The 22403-nt window shown below is 43.3% G+C and overlaps 1 protein-coding gene across 1 annotated transcript; it reads left to right on the top strand.

The window, feature by feature from the left end:
- Positions 1–12289: 12289 nt before the first annotated feature.
- Positions 12290–22403, top strand: plxdc2a (plexin domain containing 2a; the record flags this gene model as incomplete). Its single annotated transcript, XM_079529339.1, has 13 exons — positions 12290–12302; positions 13964–14190; positions 14521–14664; positions 14899–14968; positions 15199–15321; positions 17543–17661; positions 17740–17839; positions 17974–18069; positions 18812–18893; positions 19579–19639; positions 19733–19970; positions 21782–21957; positions 22188–22403. The coding sequence occupies 13 exons, from the start codon at positions 12290–12292 to the stop codon at positions 22401–22403; spliced, it is 1665 nt and encodes a 554-aa protein (XP_079385465.1).

Raw genomic sequence — 22403 nt, 5'->3', positions numbered from 1 at the left:
TATATATATTTTTTTATTATAAAATTGTAAAGTGAAATCCAATTCAAGTGAAATGTGTGTATTGTTATTGTATTTAGTTGTATTATGGTTAAACCATTGAGAGCTTCTGCCTGCCTGCCTCTCATTTTAGGGGACTGGGTACCCCAAAATGAAAACAAAATAGCCCAAAAAAAAATCGGCCTCGCGGCTATGCCAAATCGCGGGACGCGAGGCTCTGGCGCGCGCCCCAAGGGGGGCCCTCAAATTTGCTCCAGCCCAGGGGCCCTCAGCAAGGTAAATCCGGCTCTGGTAACAGTGATACCAGTACTTTATAGAGTGTACATGTAACACTGATACCAGTACCATTACTTTATAGAGTGTACATGTAACACTGATACTGGTAACATTACTTTCTAGAGTGTACATGTAACAGTGATACCAGTAACATTACTTTCTAGAGTGTACATGTAACAGTGATACCAGTACCATTACTTTATACGTTATAGAGTGTACATGTAACACTGATACTGCATGGTACTATTACTCAATCAGTGAATAAACACATATTCAAAAGCACTGTCTGTTTATTGTCTGTTTACTATTATTATGTTTAACACTATAATAAATTTATACCTGTAAAATTATGCACAAAATGAGATGATTATAGAATATAAGATCAGATCACACATTACAAACAGCAAGCGCAAAACACAATATGCTTCTGAAAATAACAAAACAGTACACAATAATAGTGTTGTCATTGTCAAACAAGTCTATGAAATCTATGGGAAAGTTTAATCTGCAACTTTGCAACTTCATTCAATATGTAGTGGGAAGCTAAGGGGTCCTTCCTTAGCCTGGAAAAACGTTGAAGACCTGATCTACCCATTTAACACCAGTAACAACCCTAATATAGCCTAATACAAATTAAATATATACATGAAATGAAATGAAATGGATGATTACTATATTTACCCAGGGTATCTGGGCTAAGCTCAATAACTTGTTTCCAGCCAGGCCCTGCTCATAGAACATTTCATTTTAACGTGTCGGACCGCTGATTCGAACTGGCGACCTTCCGGTATCAAGACCGCTCTGCAATCCGTTCGGCCACCGCTGCCACAGGTAATAGTAGGCCTATATAACAATAGTACAATAAGATAAATGAAACATTACTTATGTACAGATTAAAAGACATACATAAAAACGACTTCAAAAACCGAAATGTTAAATTATGCATTAATAATGTAAATATGACCCATCAATCAAGTTTCAACAACACCTAACCATGTACAACTAGCTCAGGTCCATAGCCTTACTGCGACCAGAGCTAATGTACAACCAACCTTTAACAAGATTGTATTAAACCAACCACAATTTATTTAACCATGCCAACAGACAACCAACCATTAATTAGACAACGGTTAGCAGTGTCTTTCTAACGGGACAAATAACACAAAAAAAATTTACTTTAAATGTTTCATTTTGCATTATATACAGAACTTTAGCGCCCTCCACTGGTATAACGAGTAGTTCGTTAATCGTTACCATTCGGGTCCACAGACGGTACAAGCAGCGTTGCTAGATTTTGCGGGAGAAATATGCAACCAGGTCTATGAAACAAGCCCGAAACAGCCGAAAGAAGAAGCGACTACAGGCCACATCATGACTTCAACCCTATATGCATTGGCTATTTGAAAATAATGGATCTACAAGCTCATAACGAATCGTGAGCTTGTAGTCCAGCTATTTTCAAACAAATCTTGGGAAAAACGCGAAAGTCGCTTATAATAAGCGGACATGGCAACCCAAGCTGCCGTTTAACAGAGTGCTAGTCTCGCGTAGCCAGACAGACAATATTCCACACACTATTCCACTGGCAACGCGAGACTAGCAGAGTGCAGACAGTTGGGAAGTCCCGGAAAATGACTGTTGTGAATGTGTCACTCTCATTGGTCGCAAGCTCAGACAGTATTAAAAAATACACAGGCGCTCCTCTCAACCCTCAACGTACCGCTCTCCGCACGTTTTTAAAAATCATTGCGTGCCGTTACATTAGCATTACATTACGTTAGCTGCTAACGTAATGTAATGCTAACGGTTAGCACATACACATAGCCTCTGTTGCTACTAGCTTGTCCTGAACGGACGCTACAAAACAAGGCCGATAACAAGGCAGCTGAAAATGACACAATCAAAACACCCAGACTGCAAAATGCAAATGATGAATTGAAAAATCGATGGTGCTTAAGTGGCCTCAGAGAGCCTAGGCTAAAAATGGTGGGTGCATGCTTTTGGTTAGACATACCTAGCCTAAACATTTAGAGTCTCGTAGAGGTTTTTTTTCGATTCGTCAGAATCGAAAAAAAACCTCTACGAGACTCTAAATGTTAAAAATAAAAAAATAGATCAGTTGATATTAACCTGCGGGCCGCATTAGGTGAAGGTTGGGGCCACATGTGGCCCTCAGGCCGCCAGTTGATATTAACCTGCGGGCCGCATTAGGTGAAGGTGGGGGCCACATGTGGCCCTCAGGCTGCCAGTTGATATTAACCTGCGGGCCGCATTAGGTGAAGGTGGGGGCCACATGTGGCCCTCAGGCCGCCAGTTGATATTAACCAGCGGGCCACATTAGGTGAAGGTGGGGGCAACATGTGGGGGCCCAGTGTGGAGGGATGGTATGACAGACTGACTGGTATAAACAGTGCCCCCAGTGGGGAGGGATGGTATGACAGACTGACTGGTATAAACAGCGCCCCCAGTGGGGAGGGATGGTATGACAGACTGACTGGTATAAACAGCGCCCCCGGTGTAGAGGGATGGTATGACAGACTGGTATAAACAGCGCCCCCAGTGGGGAGGGATGGTATGACAGACTGGTATAAACAGTGCCCCCAGTGGGGAGGGATGGTATGACAGACTGACTGGTATAAACAGTGCCCCCAGTGGGGAGGGATGCTATGACAGAGAGACTGGTATAAACAGCACCCCCAGTGTAGAGGGATGGTATAAACAGCACCCCCAGTGGGGAGGGATGGTATAAACAGCGCCCCCAGTGTAGAGGGATGGTATAAACAGCGCCCCCAGTGTAGAGGGATGGTATAAACATCCCTCAACTGTAGGCTGGGGGCCACCTACAGTTGATATTAACCTGCGGACCGCATTAAGTGAAGGTTTGATTGAATTTATTAACATTAAGTGAAGGTTTAATTGAATTTATTAACAGTTTGCAGAATTACAGTACATTTCAAGCACAAACTCAATACAAAGGCTGTTAACTGTGAGTGGACGACCCAATTAAGCATTACACTTGTTTCCAATAGGGTCCACCATGTTCAAATCATCAAAACATTTAGAGACGTACAAATAGACACTTCTATAGACAGAACAGGAATTCATCATAAAGGAGGTAAAAAGGGAAAAGCAACATATACAGTGAGGGGAAAAAAAGGGGTGGGCGGTGGGGGGGATTCACGTTCAGCTCCGTTAATTTGTTTGTTTTCCTTGGAGGAGCTGCGTTGGGTCCCCAAGTCGGCTCCGTGGCCGTACCTTGAGTTGGCTGTGTGGCCGTGACCGTCTCTTGTGTTGTCCTTGCGTTGGGTCCCCAAGTCGGCTCAGTGGCCATACCTTGAGTTGGCTGTGTGGCCGCGACCGTCTTTGTTGTCCTTGCGTTCGGTAATGGTACAACATGTACCACGGAGTGGGTGGTAGAGTTTCTGCTATCTGCGCGCTGGTTGTGGTGGGCCGGTCTGGGCCTAATTCACGCGAAAATGACCGGGCCGAATTTTTGTCCCAGTCCAGCCCTGGGTGAACGTCGATTGATTCCCAAGCTTGGAGGTCCATCTGCTGGCGAAACGAGCCGTTGCGGCTGCTCCTTGAATTCCTTGCATCACCGTGCAGTTCAAGTTGACGGTCACGGACCCGGTGACTCGTTGAGTGTCGTTGGTCAATTGCCAATCTGAGAACCCATCGTCAAAAACAGCGCGTTCTTTTCCTTTGGAGTTGGAACAGTGTCTCGAGAGACTAGTCAGTTGGTGGTGGGCCTGGCGCGTCGTCGTCTGGGGTGGTGACTGGTAAACTGCGCGTTCATACCTGACTATTTGTGTTGTTTAAGCGTGATTTTTTTTTTATTCATTTATTTATCCCATTTACAACTTTAACGTCTACATAAACATTCAGATTTAAAAAGCGCTCACCCCAGGGCTGACGGTTACGTGTATACAGGGTGCGCACACACGCACACACAAGCAAATCAAAGTTCTTTGTTTACCCAGGGAAGTGGACTAAGCTCGAGATGCTTGTTTACAGCCACACACACACACACACACACACACACACACACACACACCACCACGGGTATCGTTATGTTAAAATATGTTGTAATTTGTGTTTGAGTCTTAGTAACGGCCTACGCATAGTAGGCTACTGCATAATCTAAAATATATAAACAAATCGCCACTAGCCTACTGCATGCATGCTTTATAATTAATTGCATTTTTATATAGGTTTCCAGTTTCCACGAACACATTTAAAGTCTGTTCATTCTTATATTTGGAATGACAATAATGACTTGAGATGGACGCATCTCAGCAGCTGACCTGCTGGTTCAGTAAACTTCCCAAAGATCATGACAGAAATGTATTGTTTGCGCTCTTGTTGAATTGTCCAAAAAGGGTTTCCATGCTGCAGGTGCCGTGGGCTCCGTTCTTTTGGCAAATCTAGAACTTCCTGCCAGAGAGCTAGCAAATTTAAGACATCCGGTTGCTTTCAGAATAAAAGCGTGGTTAATTAAATAATTATTACATTACATTATTAGTATTGTTATTACATTACAGTTATTGTGAAGACACACATTATGTTTCTGTGTAAAAATAAGTAATTCAATAACGTAAAAAAGTTATCTAAATGGATAAATGCCCAAGTCCATGCACTGGAGTGCCCAAGTCCATTCACTGGAGTGCATGGACTTAATAAAGTGGATGCTGGACAAAATCCCTGCTATGTTTCGACTAGTGTGACATTTGCACGCGTCCGGGGAGACCTCCTCTACAACACCACACTGTCCGCTAAGCAGCAGAGGTGTAAAACAAAAATTGGCACCAGGTCAGATGTAAAAAAACTTAAAAAAACTTCCCATTTCCAGACTACAGTGGACTAAAGTGGACACTGGACAAAAATCCCTGCTATGTTTCGACTAGTGTGACATATGCACGCGTCCGGGGAGACCTCCTCTACAACACCACACTGTCCGCTAAGCAGCAGAGGTGTAAAACAAAAATTGGCACCAGGTCACAGGTAAAAAAACATAAAAAAACTTCCCATTTCCAGACTACAGTGGACTAAAGTGGACGCTGGACAAAAATCCCTGCTATGTTTCGACTAGTGTGACATACGCACGCGTCCGGGTAGACCTCCTCTACAACACCACACTGTCCGCTAAGCAGCAGAGGTGTAAAACAAAAATTGGCACCAGGTCACAGGTCAAAAAACTTCCAATTTCCAGACTACAGTGGACTAAAGTGGACACTGGACAAACATCCCTGCTATGTTTCGACTAGTGTGACATACGCAAGCGTCCGGGGAGACCTCCTCTACAACACCACACTGTCCGCTAAGCAGCAGAGGTGTAAAACAAAAATTGGCACCAGGTCACAGGTCAAAAAACATAAAAAAACTTCCCATTTCCAGACTACAGTGGACTAAAGTGGACGCTGGACAAAAATCCCTGCTATGTTTCGACTAGTGTGACATACGCACGCGTCCGGGGAGACCTCCTCTACAACACCACACTGTCCGCTAAGCAGCAGAGGTGTAAAACAAAAATTGGCACCAGGTCACAGGTAAAAAAAACATAAAAACTTCCCATTTCCAGACTACAGTGGACTAAAGTGGACGCTGGACAAAAATCCCTGCTATGTTTCGACTAGTGTGACATACGCACGCGTCCGGGGAGACCTCCTCTACAACACCACACTGTCCGCTAAGCAGCAGAGGTGTAAAACAAAAATTGGCACCAGGTCAGATGTAAAAAAACTTAAAAAAACTTCCCATTTCCAGACTACAGTGGACTAAAGTGGACGCTGGACAAAAATCCCTGCTATGTTTCGACTAGTGTGACATACGCACGCGTCCGGGGAGACCTCCTCTACAACACCACACTGTCCGCTAAGCAGCAGAGGTGTAAAACAAAAATTGGCACCAGGTCAGATGTAAAAAAACTTAAAAAAACTTCCCATTTCCAGACTACAGTGGACTAAAGTGGACGCTGGACAAAAATCCCTGCTATGTTTCGACTAGTGTGACATACGCACGCGTCCGGGGAGACCTCCTCTACAACACCACACTGTCCGCTAAGCAGCAGAGGTGTAAAACAAAAATTGGCACCAGGTCACAGGTCAAAAAACATAAAAAAACTTCCCATTTCCAGACTACAGTGGACTAAAGTGGACGCTGGACAAAAATCCCTGCTATGTTTCGACTAGTGTGACATACGCACGCGTCCGGGGAGACCTCCTCTACAACACCACACTGTCCGCTAAGCAGCAGAGGTGTAAAACAAAAATTGGCACCAGGTCACAGGTAAAAAAACATAAAAAAACTTCCCATTTCCAGACTACAGTGGACTAAAGTGGACGCTGGACAAAAATCCCTGCTATGTTTCGACTAGTGTGACATACGCACGCGTCCGGGGAGACCTCCTCTACAACACCACACTGTCCGCTAAGCAGCAGAGGTGTAAAACAAAAATGTAACAACAGACATTGTAATTACTGGTGTTGGAACACTAATGTCTGCATGAATGGTAATGGTAGTACTTAACTACTGTGAAGTACTATGTAGATCGACCATTAACAGTCATAGTGAAACATTGATAGCTCTAAATTAGGGCTTTTAGGGTTTGACAAGTTGTTAACGGCATGCATGCACACTTGAGTACAGCCATTACTGCCCCCCCAACCCAACCATCTTTCTTCTGGCTGTCCACCACTGGCTGGGCGGTGCCCAGGTAATGAGGTGACAAACGATCAATCGTTGTCACCTCATTACCTGGGCACCGTCACCTGGGCACCTGGGCAATCGTCGTGGAATGTCTTTGTTTCAACGATCAGCTCCCATTTGTTGTCATCAAACATGGGAGTGTCCTCCAGTTTTAATATAAATTGAGGTCAGATAGAACTGACTTTTAATTCCAAGTGACTTGCGAAGTTGCATGTAACATGGCAGTTTTTGGCAAGCGTCACACAGTGCTGCGATGGCCACACTCTGAGGTTTCCAAGAAGCGTCACAGGACAGTGATTCCGTCAGTGGACATCATCCAGGACAAAGAGGTACGTCTCATATGGCTATATATGGTGTGTGTCTTGAGTGTACAGGGTTTGATGAGGTCAGATCAACAACATATGGAATTTTAAAATGCATGTTGTAGTTCCTTTAAAAGGTAACTAGTAATGGGTAATATATTACTCAGAGGTCAGAGGTCAGATCAACATGCAATTCATTCTGTACTTGAGTGTACAGGGTTTGATCAACATATAGAATTTTAAAATGCATGTAGTAGTTCCTTTAAAAGGTAACTAGACATTGAGAATGTTATTGAATTAAACACAAGTCACAAATCCTTTCCTAAATTCTGTGATATCTTGCATTCTAAATGGATTTTGACTCTGTTTCTTTGCGCAGTTTGTTTTGATCATAGGCGATTCACACCTCAGAGCTCTAGTTGATGGGTTCGTGGACATGCCAGCCGGCCGGCTGGCATTCGGATTCATGTCAACGCCAGGTGGATCAGCGGACCATATCAGAGAAGAGATTTGCTCTTCAGCCCTTCCCTACTCACCCGACTTAGTCTGTCTTCTTGCACCCAGTAACAACTTGACATCCAGCAAAACGATTGAAGAGGCCGCCACAGCGTTTCAGAGACTGCTTCGCACAGCTGTCTACAAATGGCCAAAGGTATACAACCAGTGAAATCATGTCACCAAATACATATATGTCTCTTCCCATGCAGACTGTTATATTTCTTTCTTCTTTTTCATAGGTCTTTGTTCTGGATTTTCCCCTCCGTCGGGCTGATTTCGAGAAGGACATCAGCTTGGATTACCAGCAGCATCTAAAAAATGCGTACCACCGAATCTCTGCTCAAATGGGGATTAGATACATGTCTTCAGAAAGGAACTTCCCTCACTCAGAGAGGTAGGCCTACTCTATGTTTTCTTTATAAATGTTATCACACGATTTGGTAACATTTTTTTCACCCAGTGTCAATTATCTAATCTGTAATCCTGGGCTCTACACTCCCTCAGCCGGCTGTGGTGCAGTGACAGGATCCATTTGAGTGACGACCATGGCATGGTTGTCCTGAGTGAACTCATCTGGCAGACATCGTACAAAGTTCTACATGTGAAAGAGCCAGTGGCCCCGTACCGAGCAGTGCGCAGTCTACCAGTTCGTCACCATCGTACAGGCTGCCAGCAGACACAACCTTTAAGGTACAATATGTTTATTTATCATGCTGATTTCCATCTAATTTACATTTACTGTACATGCAGTATCTAAATTGTTATAATCGTTCTGCTTATTTCTTTTAAAGGATGCTGTACACAGGGGCAGAATCGTCTGTGTCCGTTCCGTTGCTGTGGTCTGCTCCCCTTCCTGCTATCGGGCCTCGACCTGCACACCGGCGGAACCAGCATCCATCCCTTCACTGCGTCAGAGGCTGAGATGGAAGAAGAAGTCTTCACCCCTCACTGAAAAGCTAAGTGCTGCTGTTGATTTTGATCAGGCCTGCCAAGGCTCAGGAGAAGTGTTGAACGAGGGGAATGTGATTGCAGTAACTTTTTTTGCAGAGTGAATTTTTCTTCTTCTGTGTAACAGTGAATGAGAAACACCGTAAGCAAACTGTATGCCTTTTTCTTTCCATTGAAAGTGTACACTGTTATATTAGCAATGATTAATTAAAAGGTATTCTTTTGTAACTTTCAAAGCCTTGTCTGTATTCTTTTATATTCTATTGTATTTTAGTCCACTTTTTGACCTTTCACCTTGCTGTATGGCATGCCAATTTTTGTTTTACACCTCTGCTGCTTAGCGGAGGGTGACGGTGGACGGTGAACAGGTGACGGTGCCCAGGTAATGAGGTGCCCAGGTAATGAGGTGACAACGATTGATCGTTGTCACCTCATTACCTGGGCACCGCCCAGCCAGTGGTGGACAGCCAGAAGAAAGATGGTTGGGTTGGGGGGGCAGTAATGGCTGTACTCAAGTGTGCATGCATGCCGTTAACAACTTGTCAAACCCTAAAAGCCCTAATTTAGAGCTATCAATGTTTCACTATGACTGTTAATGGTCGATCTACATAGTACTTCACAGTAGTTAAGTACTACCATTACCATTCATGCAGACATTAGTGTTCCAACACCAGTAATTACAATGTCTGTTGTTACATTTTTGTTTTACACCTCTGCTGCTTAGCGGACAGTGTGGTGTTGTAGAGGAGGTCTCCCCGGACACGTGCGTATGTCACACTAGTCGAAACATAGCAGGGATTTTTGTCCAGCGTCCACTTTAGTCCACTGTAGTCTGGAAATGGGAAGTTTTTTTATGTTTTTTTACCTGTGACCTGGTGCCAATTTTTGTTTTACACCTCTGCTGCTTAGCGGACAGTGTGGTGTTGTAGAGGAGGTCTCCCCGGACGCGTGCGTATGTCACACTAGTCGAAACATAGCAGGGATTTTTGTCCAGCGTCCACTTTAGTCCACTGTAGTCTGGAAATGGGAAGTTTTTTTAAGTTTTTTTACATCTGACCTGTTGCCAATTTTTGTTTTACACCTCTGCTGCTTAGCGGACAGTGTGGTGTTGTAGAGGAGGTCTCCCCGGACGCGTGCATATGTCACACTAGTCGAAACATAGCAGGGATTTTTGTCCAGCGTCCACTTTAGTCCACTGTAGTCTGGAAATGGGAAGTTTTTTTATGTTTTTTTACCTGTGACCTGGTGCCAATTTTTGTTTTACACCTCTGCTGCTTAGCGGACAGTGTGGTGTTGTAGAGGAGGTCTCCCCGGACGCGTGCGTATGTCACACTAGTCGAAACATAGCAGGGATTTTTGTCCAGCGTCCACTTTAGTCCACTGTAGTCTGGAAATGGGAAATTTTTTAAAGTTTTTTTACATCTGACCTGGTGCCAATTTTTGTTTTACACCTCTGCTGCTTAGCGGACAGTGTGGTGTTGTAGAGGAGGTCTCCCCGGACGCGTGCATATGTCACACTAGTCGAAACATAGCAGGGATTTTTGTCCAGCGTCCACTTTAGTCCACTGTAGTCCACTGTAGTCTGGAAATGGGAAGTTTTTTTAAGTTTTTTTACATCTGACCTGGTGCCAATTTTTGTTTTACACCTCTGCTGCTTAGCGGACAGTGTGGTGTTGTAGAGGAGGTCTCCCCGGACGCGTGCGTATGTCACACTAGTCGAAACATAGCAGGGATTTTTGTCCAGCGTCCACTTTAGTCCACTGTAGTCTGTAAATGGGAAGTTTTTTATGTTTTTTTACCTGTGACCTGGTGCCAATTTTTGTTTTACACCTTTGCTGCTTAGCGGACAGTGTGGTGTTGTAGAGGAGGTCTCCCCGGACGCGTGCGTATGTCACACTAGTCGAAACATAGCAGGGATTTTTGTCCAGCGTCCACTTTAGTCCACTGTAGTCTGGAAATGGGACATTTTTTAAAGTTGTTTTACATCTGACCTGGTGCCAATTTTTGTTTTACACCTCTTCTGCTTAGCGGACAGTGTGGTGTTGTAGAGGAGGTCTCCCTGGACGCGTGCATATGTCACACTAGTCGAAACATAGCAGGGATTTTTGTCCAGCGTCCACTTTAGTCCACTGTAGTCTGGAAATGGGAAGTTTTTTAAAGTTTTTTTACCTGTGACCTGGTGCCAATTTTTGTTTTACACCTCTGCTGCTTAGCGGACAGTGTGGTGTTGTAGAGGAGGTCTCCCCGGACGCGTGCGTATGTCACACTAGTCGAAACATAGCAGGGATTTTTGTCCATGGGACATTTTTTAAAGTTGTTTTACATCTGACCTGGTGCCAATTTTTGTTTTACACCTCTGCTGCTTAGCGGACAGTGTGGTGTTGTAGAGGAGGTCTCCCTGGACGCGTGCATATGTCACACTAGTCGAAACATAGCAGGGATTTTTGTCCAGCGTCCACTTTAGTCCACTGTAGTCTGGAAATGGGAAGTTTTTTAAAGTTTTTTGACCTGTGACCTGGTGCCAATTTTTGTTTTACACCTCTGCTGCTTAGCGGACAGTGTGGTGTTGTAGAGGAGGTCTCCCCGGACGCGTGCGTATGTCACACTAGTCGAAACATAGCAGGGATTTTTGTCCAGCGTCCACTTTATAAAGTCCATGCTCTCCAGTGAATAGCATTTATCCATTTAGATAACTTTTTAATTACTTATCTTTACACAGAAACATTACTTATTACTTATTTTTACACAGAAACATAATGTGTGTCCTATAGCATCGTTTAAATGCTTAATTTATAGTTTTAATGTGCAAATTAATCTTTTCAATACTCTAGAGGGTACTCTTATTTTGAAGAGATCGTCCACCGGAAGTCTTATATTTGCTCACTTAGATTTGCCAAAAGAACAGTGCTGGTGCCGTGCGCAACAGCGCAAGCCAAACAAAAGACCAAGAAGACAAATGGAATGCATTGTTGGCTGGCACACATCAACAGACTGTTGGCTGAGGCTGAGCCAACACTTGGCTCTCATCCGCTGATGTAGGCTAATGACGCAGCGATGTTCCTCCTCCACGCAACAGCTTTTCATAGCCTTAACCTACTACTACTAGTAGCAGTACTGCTGCCATTCAAGCTTCAAGCTCCCATCGCACTGATCGCAGACATACAAGGACTAGGAGAAACAGGTCTTCAACTCAGTTATCGCATGGATTTCTTTACAGAGAAAGGGACGCCAAAGAACTAATGAGGAATACATTTTCCCGGAATGATTTAAGGCTATTTTACGCACGGGGCTATTAAACTAACTTTAGGCTATATAATAATGCAACACAATTTCGCTCGCTGTCCACGGTCTTATACGAAATTTGGTGTTTCAGAAAGCAGAGCCTTTTTTGACCTGACGGCTGACTAAGAAAATTGTGACAGTTAACGTCAGAATAGCATATTACGCATTTTGTAAAGTTCGAACTTTGATTGGGAAGCATGGTGGTTACTGCAGCAAAGATAGTCCATCTCACCACGGTTATGGCGATGGCTTTACACTTCATTATAAGTCAGTTGGATGTAATGTCTGCTTATGGTAAGTCTCAAAATCGTGCTTTTTTCTTTTCAAAATCTTTTTATTTGATTTTTTGAATATTCAGACATGGCATGAAAGCAATGTTGATGTGATCAAAATGTACTATAGCCTGTATATGACCTCTGGACACTTCCATCACCATAAGAGTATAAGGTTTAGGTAAAAAAAAAGCTTCTTGTATTTGATGATGTAGAGTAGACTAGAGCTACACAATAGTGTTCTGGTCCTGTGCATGTTGCACATCATTGATCATTCACACCAAGTAAGCTATCACATTTCTATCGCATTCATTTTTTGTGGCAAAAATGAAGGCCTGAGAGTTTACATACAACCAACAAATAACAATCTTATATTTTGACCGTTAAGTGAATGTCATTATAAAGTTAAGCTATTGCACATAAATGTCATTCCATCATGAGACGAGTCAGACGACACAATGTCTACGTTATCCACCACTGTTTTAACATTTAAACAGTAGTACTAGTACTGCATGTATAAGAGATGATAGAGCATCAGGCCCCATATAGAGCCACACTGGCACTGCTAATACTGTAGGTGCAATGCTCACTGGACACTCTTGCCACTCCCCCATATCCCTTGTGCTGGGACTGTTGGTGTGAGGAATGTGAGACATTCCTTCACTCTCTGCTGTGAAGGAGAGTCTTAGCACACAGTGTTGTCACTGGAAAGGAGAATGATGGGGTGACCATGTGTGTTTGCCACATGGTGATGGTTGGGATTGTTTTTGTCCCATTGCACTGCGTTCGGAAGTGTCATGAATATATTTAGTTGTCAGTCTCCCAGGGCCGGATTAACACCTCTGAGGGCCCCTGGGCACTGAAGCTCGAAGGGCCCCCCTACACGCGCGCGCAACATTTTTGCTTTTTTGGAGCCGTTTTGGGGCAGTTTTATGCCGTTATATTGGCCTATTTCCGGTCGCCTACCCCCCCCCCCCCAGAGTGACAGCCAATCTAGCGCATTGTTGCTGCTTTACACACAATTGCACTTTTCAGCTGCCCTTCTCACCAACAATAAAACACTAATCTTTTTAGACACCATTTATTTCATTCGGATTAGCAGGGAAATTTTCTGTTGAGCAAAAAGAAAGAAAAAAAAAACTATTTTTTTTAGGGGCAACTGGTGCCCAAGGGCCCCTGGGCACGTGCCCAAAGTGCCCATATGGTAGATCCGGCCCTGCAGTCTCCATAGGATATTTTGGATATAAAGGAGCTCAAAGGTCAAGATTCGTGTTTAACCCATTAAGACCTGAGGTTGATTCTACATGCCTTCTAAACTAACATTTTCAAGGACTCTAAAATGATCAAAAACAGCTGCCATCTTGTATATCTGCCATTTTTGAATAGCCAACTAACACATTTTGACCTTTAGAAGTTCTCTCAAACACAAAAATCAAGAATAGGTTAAAAAAATCACACCCCTGTGAACTGAGTGGTGCAAGGTCTTATATAGTCTGATCAGCTATGTCAGTGACGTCACACACTAACCATAGCAACCATGCTCACCTGTGCACGGACACGTATGTATACAGGTACACAAACATACAGACAAAGCTGGTTGTTGGAGTGGTTTGCACCACTCAAAAAGAAAGTGACAATGAATGAACTGTTACAAGAACATAGGCCCTCCTTTATGATCCATAGGAGTCTACCAGCCTGATACCAAGACACTGGCCCCTCCAGAAGTACGGGCCGACATAAATGAAGAGCGCCCCAGGATGAGGTGGAGGAGATGGGCATCAAGGACAAAGTCTGTGTCCCCTAGTTGGGCCATTGATAAGAGGGGTCACTACCGAGATCAGCACCAGCTAGAGGAGTCTGACCCTGACCTGCTGACTGAGGAAGGACATGGCAATTCTACACAGATAGTGGTAGGTGAATATTGTAGTACAGTACAGTGCACTATTCTTTTATTTATTTGAGCAGTTAGAGCAGAACTTAAACCCTCTAGACCAGTTATTCTCAACCTGTGGGCCGTGACGATACTGCAAGTGGGCCCCCAAATATTTGGATAATAATATTACATCCCACATTTATTTATTTTAAATTTTATGTATTGTTTCTTTTTTCTTTAAAACTTTTAAAAATGACCATTCAAATAAACAGGCTCTGAAAATGCATCCATCTACATTATTGGACCAATGGACTTCCATAAGTTACTGTCCACCACTGGCTTCAACAACAGAGTTTTCATTTGACAGGACATTGATCACATCTACTATACATCTAAAATGTACGGCTCAGGAGACCCTGCCAGCAGAGAGCTGTGGGTGGACATCGATGGGATGGAAGAGGGCAGCTGGAAGGTCCATAGCTTCCTGTCCACCACCCACAGACAAGCAGCGGTATGGACTTTGTTCATGAGAATAGTTTGAATATAGTCTTTATCTTCTGTGTATAAAGTGGCCAATGGAGGAATACAAGACAAAAGGGAAAATGTATAGAAAGCAAGATTGGAATCGTCGGAAACTTAATTCAGGCAATTGATTTTACTTCCAAGCGGAATAGAACAAAGACACTGCATGAGACTGAACTCAATACATTTTCTTATTCTCTTATACGCTTCCCTTTGCTTTCAGAGAGTGAATCTGTCCTTTGACTTTCCTTTCTATGGCCATATACTAAAGGAAATCACTGTGGCAACTGGAGGTAAGTGTTCTACAGCTTTTGTCTGCACATTGTGAGAATTATAAATCATTGAAATGTGTTGACACATGGAATTAGGTACAGTGCAATAATTTGTTTCAGTCCAGAATATCAGATGAAAGGTCATGAAATGGTTTATAATAATCCACCACGCCCTACAGAATAATTTAAGATGACCTGTGTGTGTGTGTGTGTGTGTGTGTGTGTGCGCATGCATGTGCTTTCCTTCACAGGTTTCATTTACACAGGAGACATCATCCATAGGATGTTAACAGCCACTCAGTATATTGCACCTCTGATGGCGAACTTTGACCCCAGCATATCCCAAAACTCCACTGTGCTTTACTGTGACAATGGTAAGATTACTTTAACACATACGTTAATAGGAAGACCAACATTGAAAGCAATCCACAGAAGAAATACATTTGTACAGGAATATGCTGCAGTCAAAACTGACAATTCTTCCATTCTCAGCGTTGAATGAACATATAATATGTACATATTATAACGGTTGCAACAATAACAATTAAGGAACCAACTATAGCAAAAATGAGGGAGGTGGTGGGTCAGTTCAGAATAAGAATAACTAAAGAAATCAGTAAATAAGTTTAACTGTAATTTATTAAATCAAAACAAAATAAAGTTTTCAATCACAAAACGTTCACTTAATGAAATCAAAATAAAATAAAACTGCCTCAAAAAGAATGGATGTAGTCCAAGTGTCCTGGCACTGTCCAAAACTAAACTTAAATGTCCAAAAAAGAAATCCAAATAGAACCCAGTCAGTGCTGTGTGTATGGTAGCCGCAATTTGCAACTCTAGATTTTTTTATAATGGGATGAATCTAGAGTTGCAATACCCTCCATTGACTCCCCACTCATCATTTTGCGTTTGCGATCTGCTCGTCTTAAACGACGTTAAACTCACCAACATTGCAGCTGTAGTCCAAGCTTGAATTATTCTCTTTCAATCTGCAAAGCTTGTTTTTCATAAAAATCCCCCGTAGACATGTTATGAGCTACTTTCTGTCAAGAAATTCTGTGCAAGTGATTCTTTTTCTAAGTGCTGGAGTTTGGAAGCGCTCGTCGTAAGTCACTGAACGTCCCTGCATGCATCTGTTTCGCATTTGCACATAATGCAGGAGGCAGCAGCGCGACCCCTTAATAAAAACGAGCGCTTCCAAACTCCAACATTTCTTCTTCTTGACAGAAAGTAGCTCATAACATGTCTACGGGGGATTTTTATGAAAAACAAGCTTTGCAGATTGAAAGAGAATAATTCAAGCTTGGACTACAGCTGCAATGTTGGTGAGTTTAACGTCGTTTAAGACGAGCAGATCTCAAACGCAAAATGATGAGTGGGGAGTCAATGGAGGGTATTGCAACTCTAGATTCATCCCATTATAAAAAAATCTAGAGTTGCAAATTGCGGCTATGTGTATGGTAAGTCTCCTCTTACCACCCTGTAAGTGTACACTGTTCCGCAAAGTCCGTCCTTAATCGAATATCCAATATCCAGGGAACTAATCCAAAATGGAAAGAAGGTCTCTAAATCCAATGGTAGAATCCAATATGATCCGAATGCAATACTACAGCAAGACTTGGGAAATATTCCTCTTGCTTCTCCAGTAGCCTGTCTGTCTCTCTGTTCACCTCCACTCTGGACTGACAGAGTCAAACTCTCCAGGTGGCCCAAACATTGTGATTGCCCATCACTCCATCAGCCAGGTGAGCTGTGGGCGGGGCTTCTCAATCACTGCCTGTTGCCATAGCAACACATGTATCTCACTGGCTTCTTGCGGCAAATAGTCCAGCAGATAAATAACTAAACTCTCATAGAGTAGCGGATTGGTAGAAAATAATAAAGTACATCAAAATGGAGCATAGTAAACAAAAAATCACACCCGTGTGAACTGAGTGGTGCAAGGTCTTATATAGCCTGATCAGCTGTGGTCTGACGTAATGTCAGTGACCATAGTAACCATGCTCATTCTTTCGGTACAAACACGTGTACACGGTAACAAAGCCAGTTGTTGGAGTGGTTTGCACCACTCAAAAATACACAGAAACAATGTGACTCTGGGCACAGATGTTACAATATATTGTGCAGGTGGACAAGTTCACTGTAGGTGTTTTCATTTTATTCACGCCTTTTCAAAGGAAATATTCGCGGGGGCCTCATGCTGCATTCACATCGAATCAGGCAAGAGGTAGACGGCAAACGGCATGGAACAGAACAGTAAAAAGATTAAAGGTTTTAACATTGATTGATCTGCCGTTACCGGTTCTGGCTGCCGGGCTGCCATGCCGTCCTGTTCCGCTTACCGTCCTGCTCCCGTCCACTAAAATGAAGTCCGGTTTGCCGTCTACCTCTTTCCTGATTCCATGTGAATGCAGCATTGCAGAAACATCTGCATGAATGCATTAATGAAGCATTAATGAAGAAAAAGCAGCATCAAATTTATTTAACACTTGAACACTGACTTTTGGTGTTTTTTTGGTGTGTGTGTGTGTGTGTGTGTGTGTGTGTGTGTGTGTGTGTGTGTGTGTGTGCATGTGTGTGTGTGCACGCGTTTAGGCACAGCGCTGGTGGTGCAATGGGACCATGTTCATCTCCAGGACAGTTTTAACTTGGGAACCTTTACGTTCCAGACCACCATGCACAGTGACGGCCGTATCATCTTCGCCTACAAAGAGGTGGCACTCCTCTTCATCTTATCTTACATTAGATTACATTACATTACATTACATACTGTAATATTATTTTTTTCATAGATCTCCATTGACATCAACAACATCAGTGCAAATAATCACCCCGTTAAAGTGGGCCTCTCAGATGCATTTGTGGTGCTTCATGATTTGGAGCAGATTCCAAGTAAGTAGCACAACATAGAGATGTAAACTTGATTCGAGGTAGAACTCAATTCAAGGTTCAAGATGTTCTTCTGTCAAAAGGGATGTAATACCATCCGTATGGGTTCTGTCCACTGTCATATTGTGTTGGTACAGACGTCAGGAGGAGAACCATCTATGAGTACCACAAAGTGGACATCCTGAAGTCCAAGATCTCCAATTCTACAGCCATTGAGATGCTACCTCTACCCAGTAAGTCATCTTTACTAACAGTTCAGATCGTGGGTCTTCAACACGTGGTCTGGGACACTTAGGGCGGCGGTGGGACAGGGGTAGAGTGGCCGGATGGTAACCCGCAAGGTTGCTAGTTCGAACCCGGGCTCCCCCAGAGTTAGTGTCGATCTATGTAAAGCGCCTTGGATAAAATGCGCTATATAAATGCACCATTTAACATTTTAGGGGGTCTTCTGAGACAATTATATATAATATCTACTGGGGGTCCCTGCTTAATCTCTCTCTGTTTAGTGGTCCCCCTGGCCAGAAAAACGTTGAAGACCCCTGGTTTAGATGCAAGCTGCACAGCTACGGTACACTATATTATGCAGTGGTGGAAAGTAATTAAGTACATTTACTTAAGTACTGTACTTAAGTACAATTTTGAGGTATTTGTACTTTACTTGAGTACGTAAAATGTTCAGTACTTTTACTTCCACTCTACTACATTTCAGAGGCAAATATTGTACTTTTACTCCACTATAATTATTTGACAACTTTATAGTTAGGTAATTCATTTGTAGATTTGGATTATTATTACAAAACATACATTAACCACTTCAGCACTATACACATTTTGGCCATTTGCGATGCGACGAAGTATTTCTATATTGCAGTATTCATACTTTTACTTAAGTAAACCACTGATCTTATTGCAAGGCTCCGACCTCCTGGCCTCCTGGCTCTTCTCACTCAGCCCATTGTGTTTGTACATTCCCAGCATGTCACCAGTTCTCCAGCTGTGACGCATGTGTCACGTCTCAGATTGGCTTCAACTGCACCTGGTGTAGCCGACTGCAAAGGTACGCAGCAATTTGTTTTAAGTTCAGATCTGCCATCACGGATTCACCTCTCTGTACATTTTTTGATTGAGATATATTGCATATCTAGCATAAAAGAGAGTCTTCCTCTCCCCGAGCGTGCGAGCCTCCCGCCGGGAGCCGCGACCCCTACCAACTCACCGACGACCTCAGACGAGAGGACCCACTGAATTTAAGCATATTACTAAGCGGAGGAAAAGAGACTTAACAAGAATTTAGGATTTAGGGGAGAGAGAGAGAGAGGGACAGTAGATAGATGCATGACTATACTTTAATTGTATTTTGCAGCCACCTCTAAGCGCAATGGCTATGCAAAAGGCTCTGATTATTATATTTGATTGAATCCATATATAATACAACAAAAATCACACCCGTGGGAAGTGAGGGGTGCTCTTATCGTCATACATCATCTCATTCCTTCACTTTTGTCTTCAATGTTTACACAAACCTGGAAACCTGGGCATAGTTGGGGCTACAATTTAGGCCCTGCTGAGTTTAATAGAGCATTGTGTTTGTCTTCTTGCATTAATCACTACAATCCAATAAACACAATACCTTGAAGTCTTTATAGTCTTCTCTTCAAATATTCTCAACAATAATACACCAAGCGACACCAATGTCCTCTTCACGTTCATAATATCGTACGGTTTGTGGTTTCTGTTGTCAGATGCTCCAGTGGCTTTGACCGTTATCGACAGGACTGGGTGGACTCGGGCTGCCAAGAGGAGGTGCCCATTATGTATTGCCTTAAATTGCAACAGCACTGATTGTACGTCTGTACAAGAGAATATAATAATGTAAACCGCTCCGTCTTTTTTCAGAGACGGGATCCTAGGTGCACCACCCCGGTTATGAACAAGTCCCGCAACACACTTCACAGCCTTGTACACGTGACCACTCCCGTCATCTCGACCACGTTGCAGCAGATGACCACCACCAGCAGCACCACCTCCCTTCCCCTTACAGAGATCTCCACCACCAACAGCCCCGTCAGCAGCACTACTACACCCAACAGATCTGTAGCTACGCCCCAGTCAACTACCAGCACACCTACGGAAGGTTGGTACTTGTACTTGTACTTGTTACATTACTGGCACAATGTCACAATTACAAAATAAAAACATGAATGTTATTTACCTTCCGTTATTTTTACCAATGAAAATGTCTGTCTAATGCTTTGGTCAATATTTGGATATTCATATGCATGCACTGCTTTGAAGAAAGTGATTTTAAGACAGTAGGCTACACACCATTATGGGTATGAAGCTCTTATGGCTATGGCTACTGTTACCTTGTACCATTGGCATCACAACAATACACACAAACTGTAAGCCCAGTAATGAATACCCTTGCAGATATTATTGCGGTGATGTTGTGTATTGCTGCCTTGAGGTCAATGCAATATAGCCTCCATGAACTTGCCAAGTGATGCTGAGAATGTGTTGTGATGCCATAGTTACAAACTTACAGTACTGGACAGATGAGATTTGCTGAGGTTAAAATTAGTTTCTAATAATGTCTTTACCACCATGTACAGTCATTAAATTATGCATCATTGTTATGTATGAGCCATTATTACATTATGAGTTGCTACACACCAAGCCGGATAATTTTACACTGATGAATCTCACTGTTTTCGCCCCTGTGTTTATCTGTGCTGTTGTGAGACCATGTAGTCACTTCTTATTCCGGCCTATTTCTGCACAGGGTAGGGCTACTGTTATTTATATATCTCATCATCAGTAACTGTTTGTTGTCACTGCATGGCTCTTCTGGCCCAAGTTATTCAGACTCCGTCAGAGGGTATGACAGTTTGAGGGTCAAGTGGTCAGCTATTTGCCAGCCCTCTGTTAACTCATAGATGAGCATATACAATGTCATGTTAAATACTGCATACTCTGCCCAGTTGCTGAGGGATGACGGTATGGATGTGTATCTGCCTGTGTGGCTGGGGCGGTTTGTTTTGACATGTGCTCTTTCCTGGAAGGAAAGGTAGAGTTGTTCTTGAGCGTAATCCCAAGGTTAACAGCAGTTCGATGGTGGGTGGAGCATGGCAGAGTTCTGAATGCTACAGGGGGCCATTACTTGGTACTGTATGGCACTGTACCATACCATGTTATACAGTACAATAGCACTGTATGGCATGCTGTACCTGCACTATGGAATTTCTTTATATATAAAATTACTACGCCCTCTCTCTCCTAGGCCAATGTGAAAAGGCTGGATGATTTGAGGCATTTGGTTCCAAAAATGTGTTTTGCAAAAATCCACTCTGCCTCATGTTGGCGCTATAACAGGCTGTTCTGAAAATTTTGAGGCAGAGGTTCGTTGTTGGCATCCAGGGAGTGTGTGTGCAAAATGTTGGCATCGGCCAGGCCAATGGTGCCGGAGATTAGCTGTCCACGGACAGACGGACACACACGGACAGACGGAGTGCAAAACATACTCTCCCCATGCCTTCGGCAGGTGGAGACAAGCAATGAGCACCACACCCAACTCCACCATTCACCATTAGAACACAGAATAAAACAATATAATACAAGCCACAGATAATGGAAATATATTGCAACTAATCATAAAAATACCAAATATAACCAAATACAAATATATGATAATTAATACAAATACAAAATACGGCTGGCCGTAACAATGACCAACAAAATATTTAAAAGTGAAATATCCCTATATAAAATGTATATCTAGTACATCTGCACTTCTTTAGTGGTACACTACAGATAAAGTACACAGTTGTTCCTTGCTTTTGCTGTCATAATTCGTTCCTCTTAACAATATGCCATCGATATGGTTGAAAATGAGATTAGATGATGTTCAGTAAGGCTTGCATTTGAACTGTATCTTCTGTGCCACAGTAACCGAGTTGGACGGCACGGCCATACAGTACGGCCATACAGTACCAGAGGAGCAGCTCCAGACCGGTCTCCTGGTGGGCGTCGTCCTGGTAATGGTCATCATGGTGAGCGCCATCCTTCTGACTGTCTACCTGTACAACCACCCCACCTCCAACATCAGCCTGTTCTTCATGGAGGTCAGTGTGTGTGTGTGTGTGCACACGCGCAAACATATTTTGTGCAAAAATATTCAGAAGTAAAATATTTTATGCTTAAAATAACTGAATTTGAGTTTAAATGTGAATGCAGCAACAGGGACGCTATAGGGTTCATGCGGTTAATATTCCCCCCAGTAATGCATCCATTCTTCTCCTAACTGACCTCTATTTATAGTCTCCACCTTCCTCTTTGCCCCCTTTCCGCACAGAGGCGCCCCACCCACTGGCCGGTAATGAAGTTCCGTCGGGGTTCAGGGAACCCCTCCTACGCTGAGGTGGAGGCCCCTGGCCAGGAAAAAGACAGCATTGTGGTCATAGACCCCAAACAGTGCTTCATCATATCAGGTAGAAGAGAGAGCGACCTAAAAGAAGGCTTTATCGTTCCTGATCAAAGGGAGCGTTTCCTGGTTTCAGACAACTCCTGA

Source organism: Electrona antarctica, assembly GCF_951216825.1.
Source record: "Electrona antarctica genome assembly, chromosome: 19".
In the NCBI taxonomy this organism is placed as follows: domain Eukaryota; kingdom Metazoa; phylum Chordata; class Actinopteri; order Myctophiformes; family Myctophidae; genus Electrona; species Electrona antarctica.
This window is presented reverse-complemented; position numbering and strand designations above follow the sequence as displayed.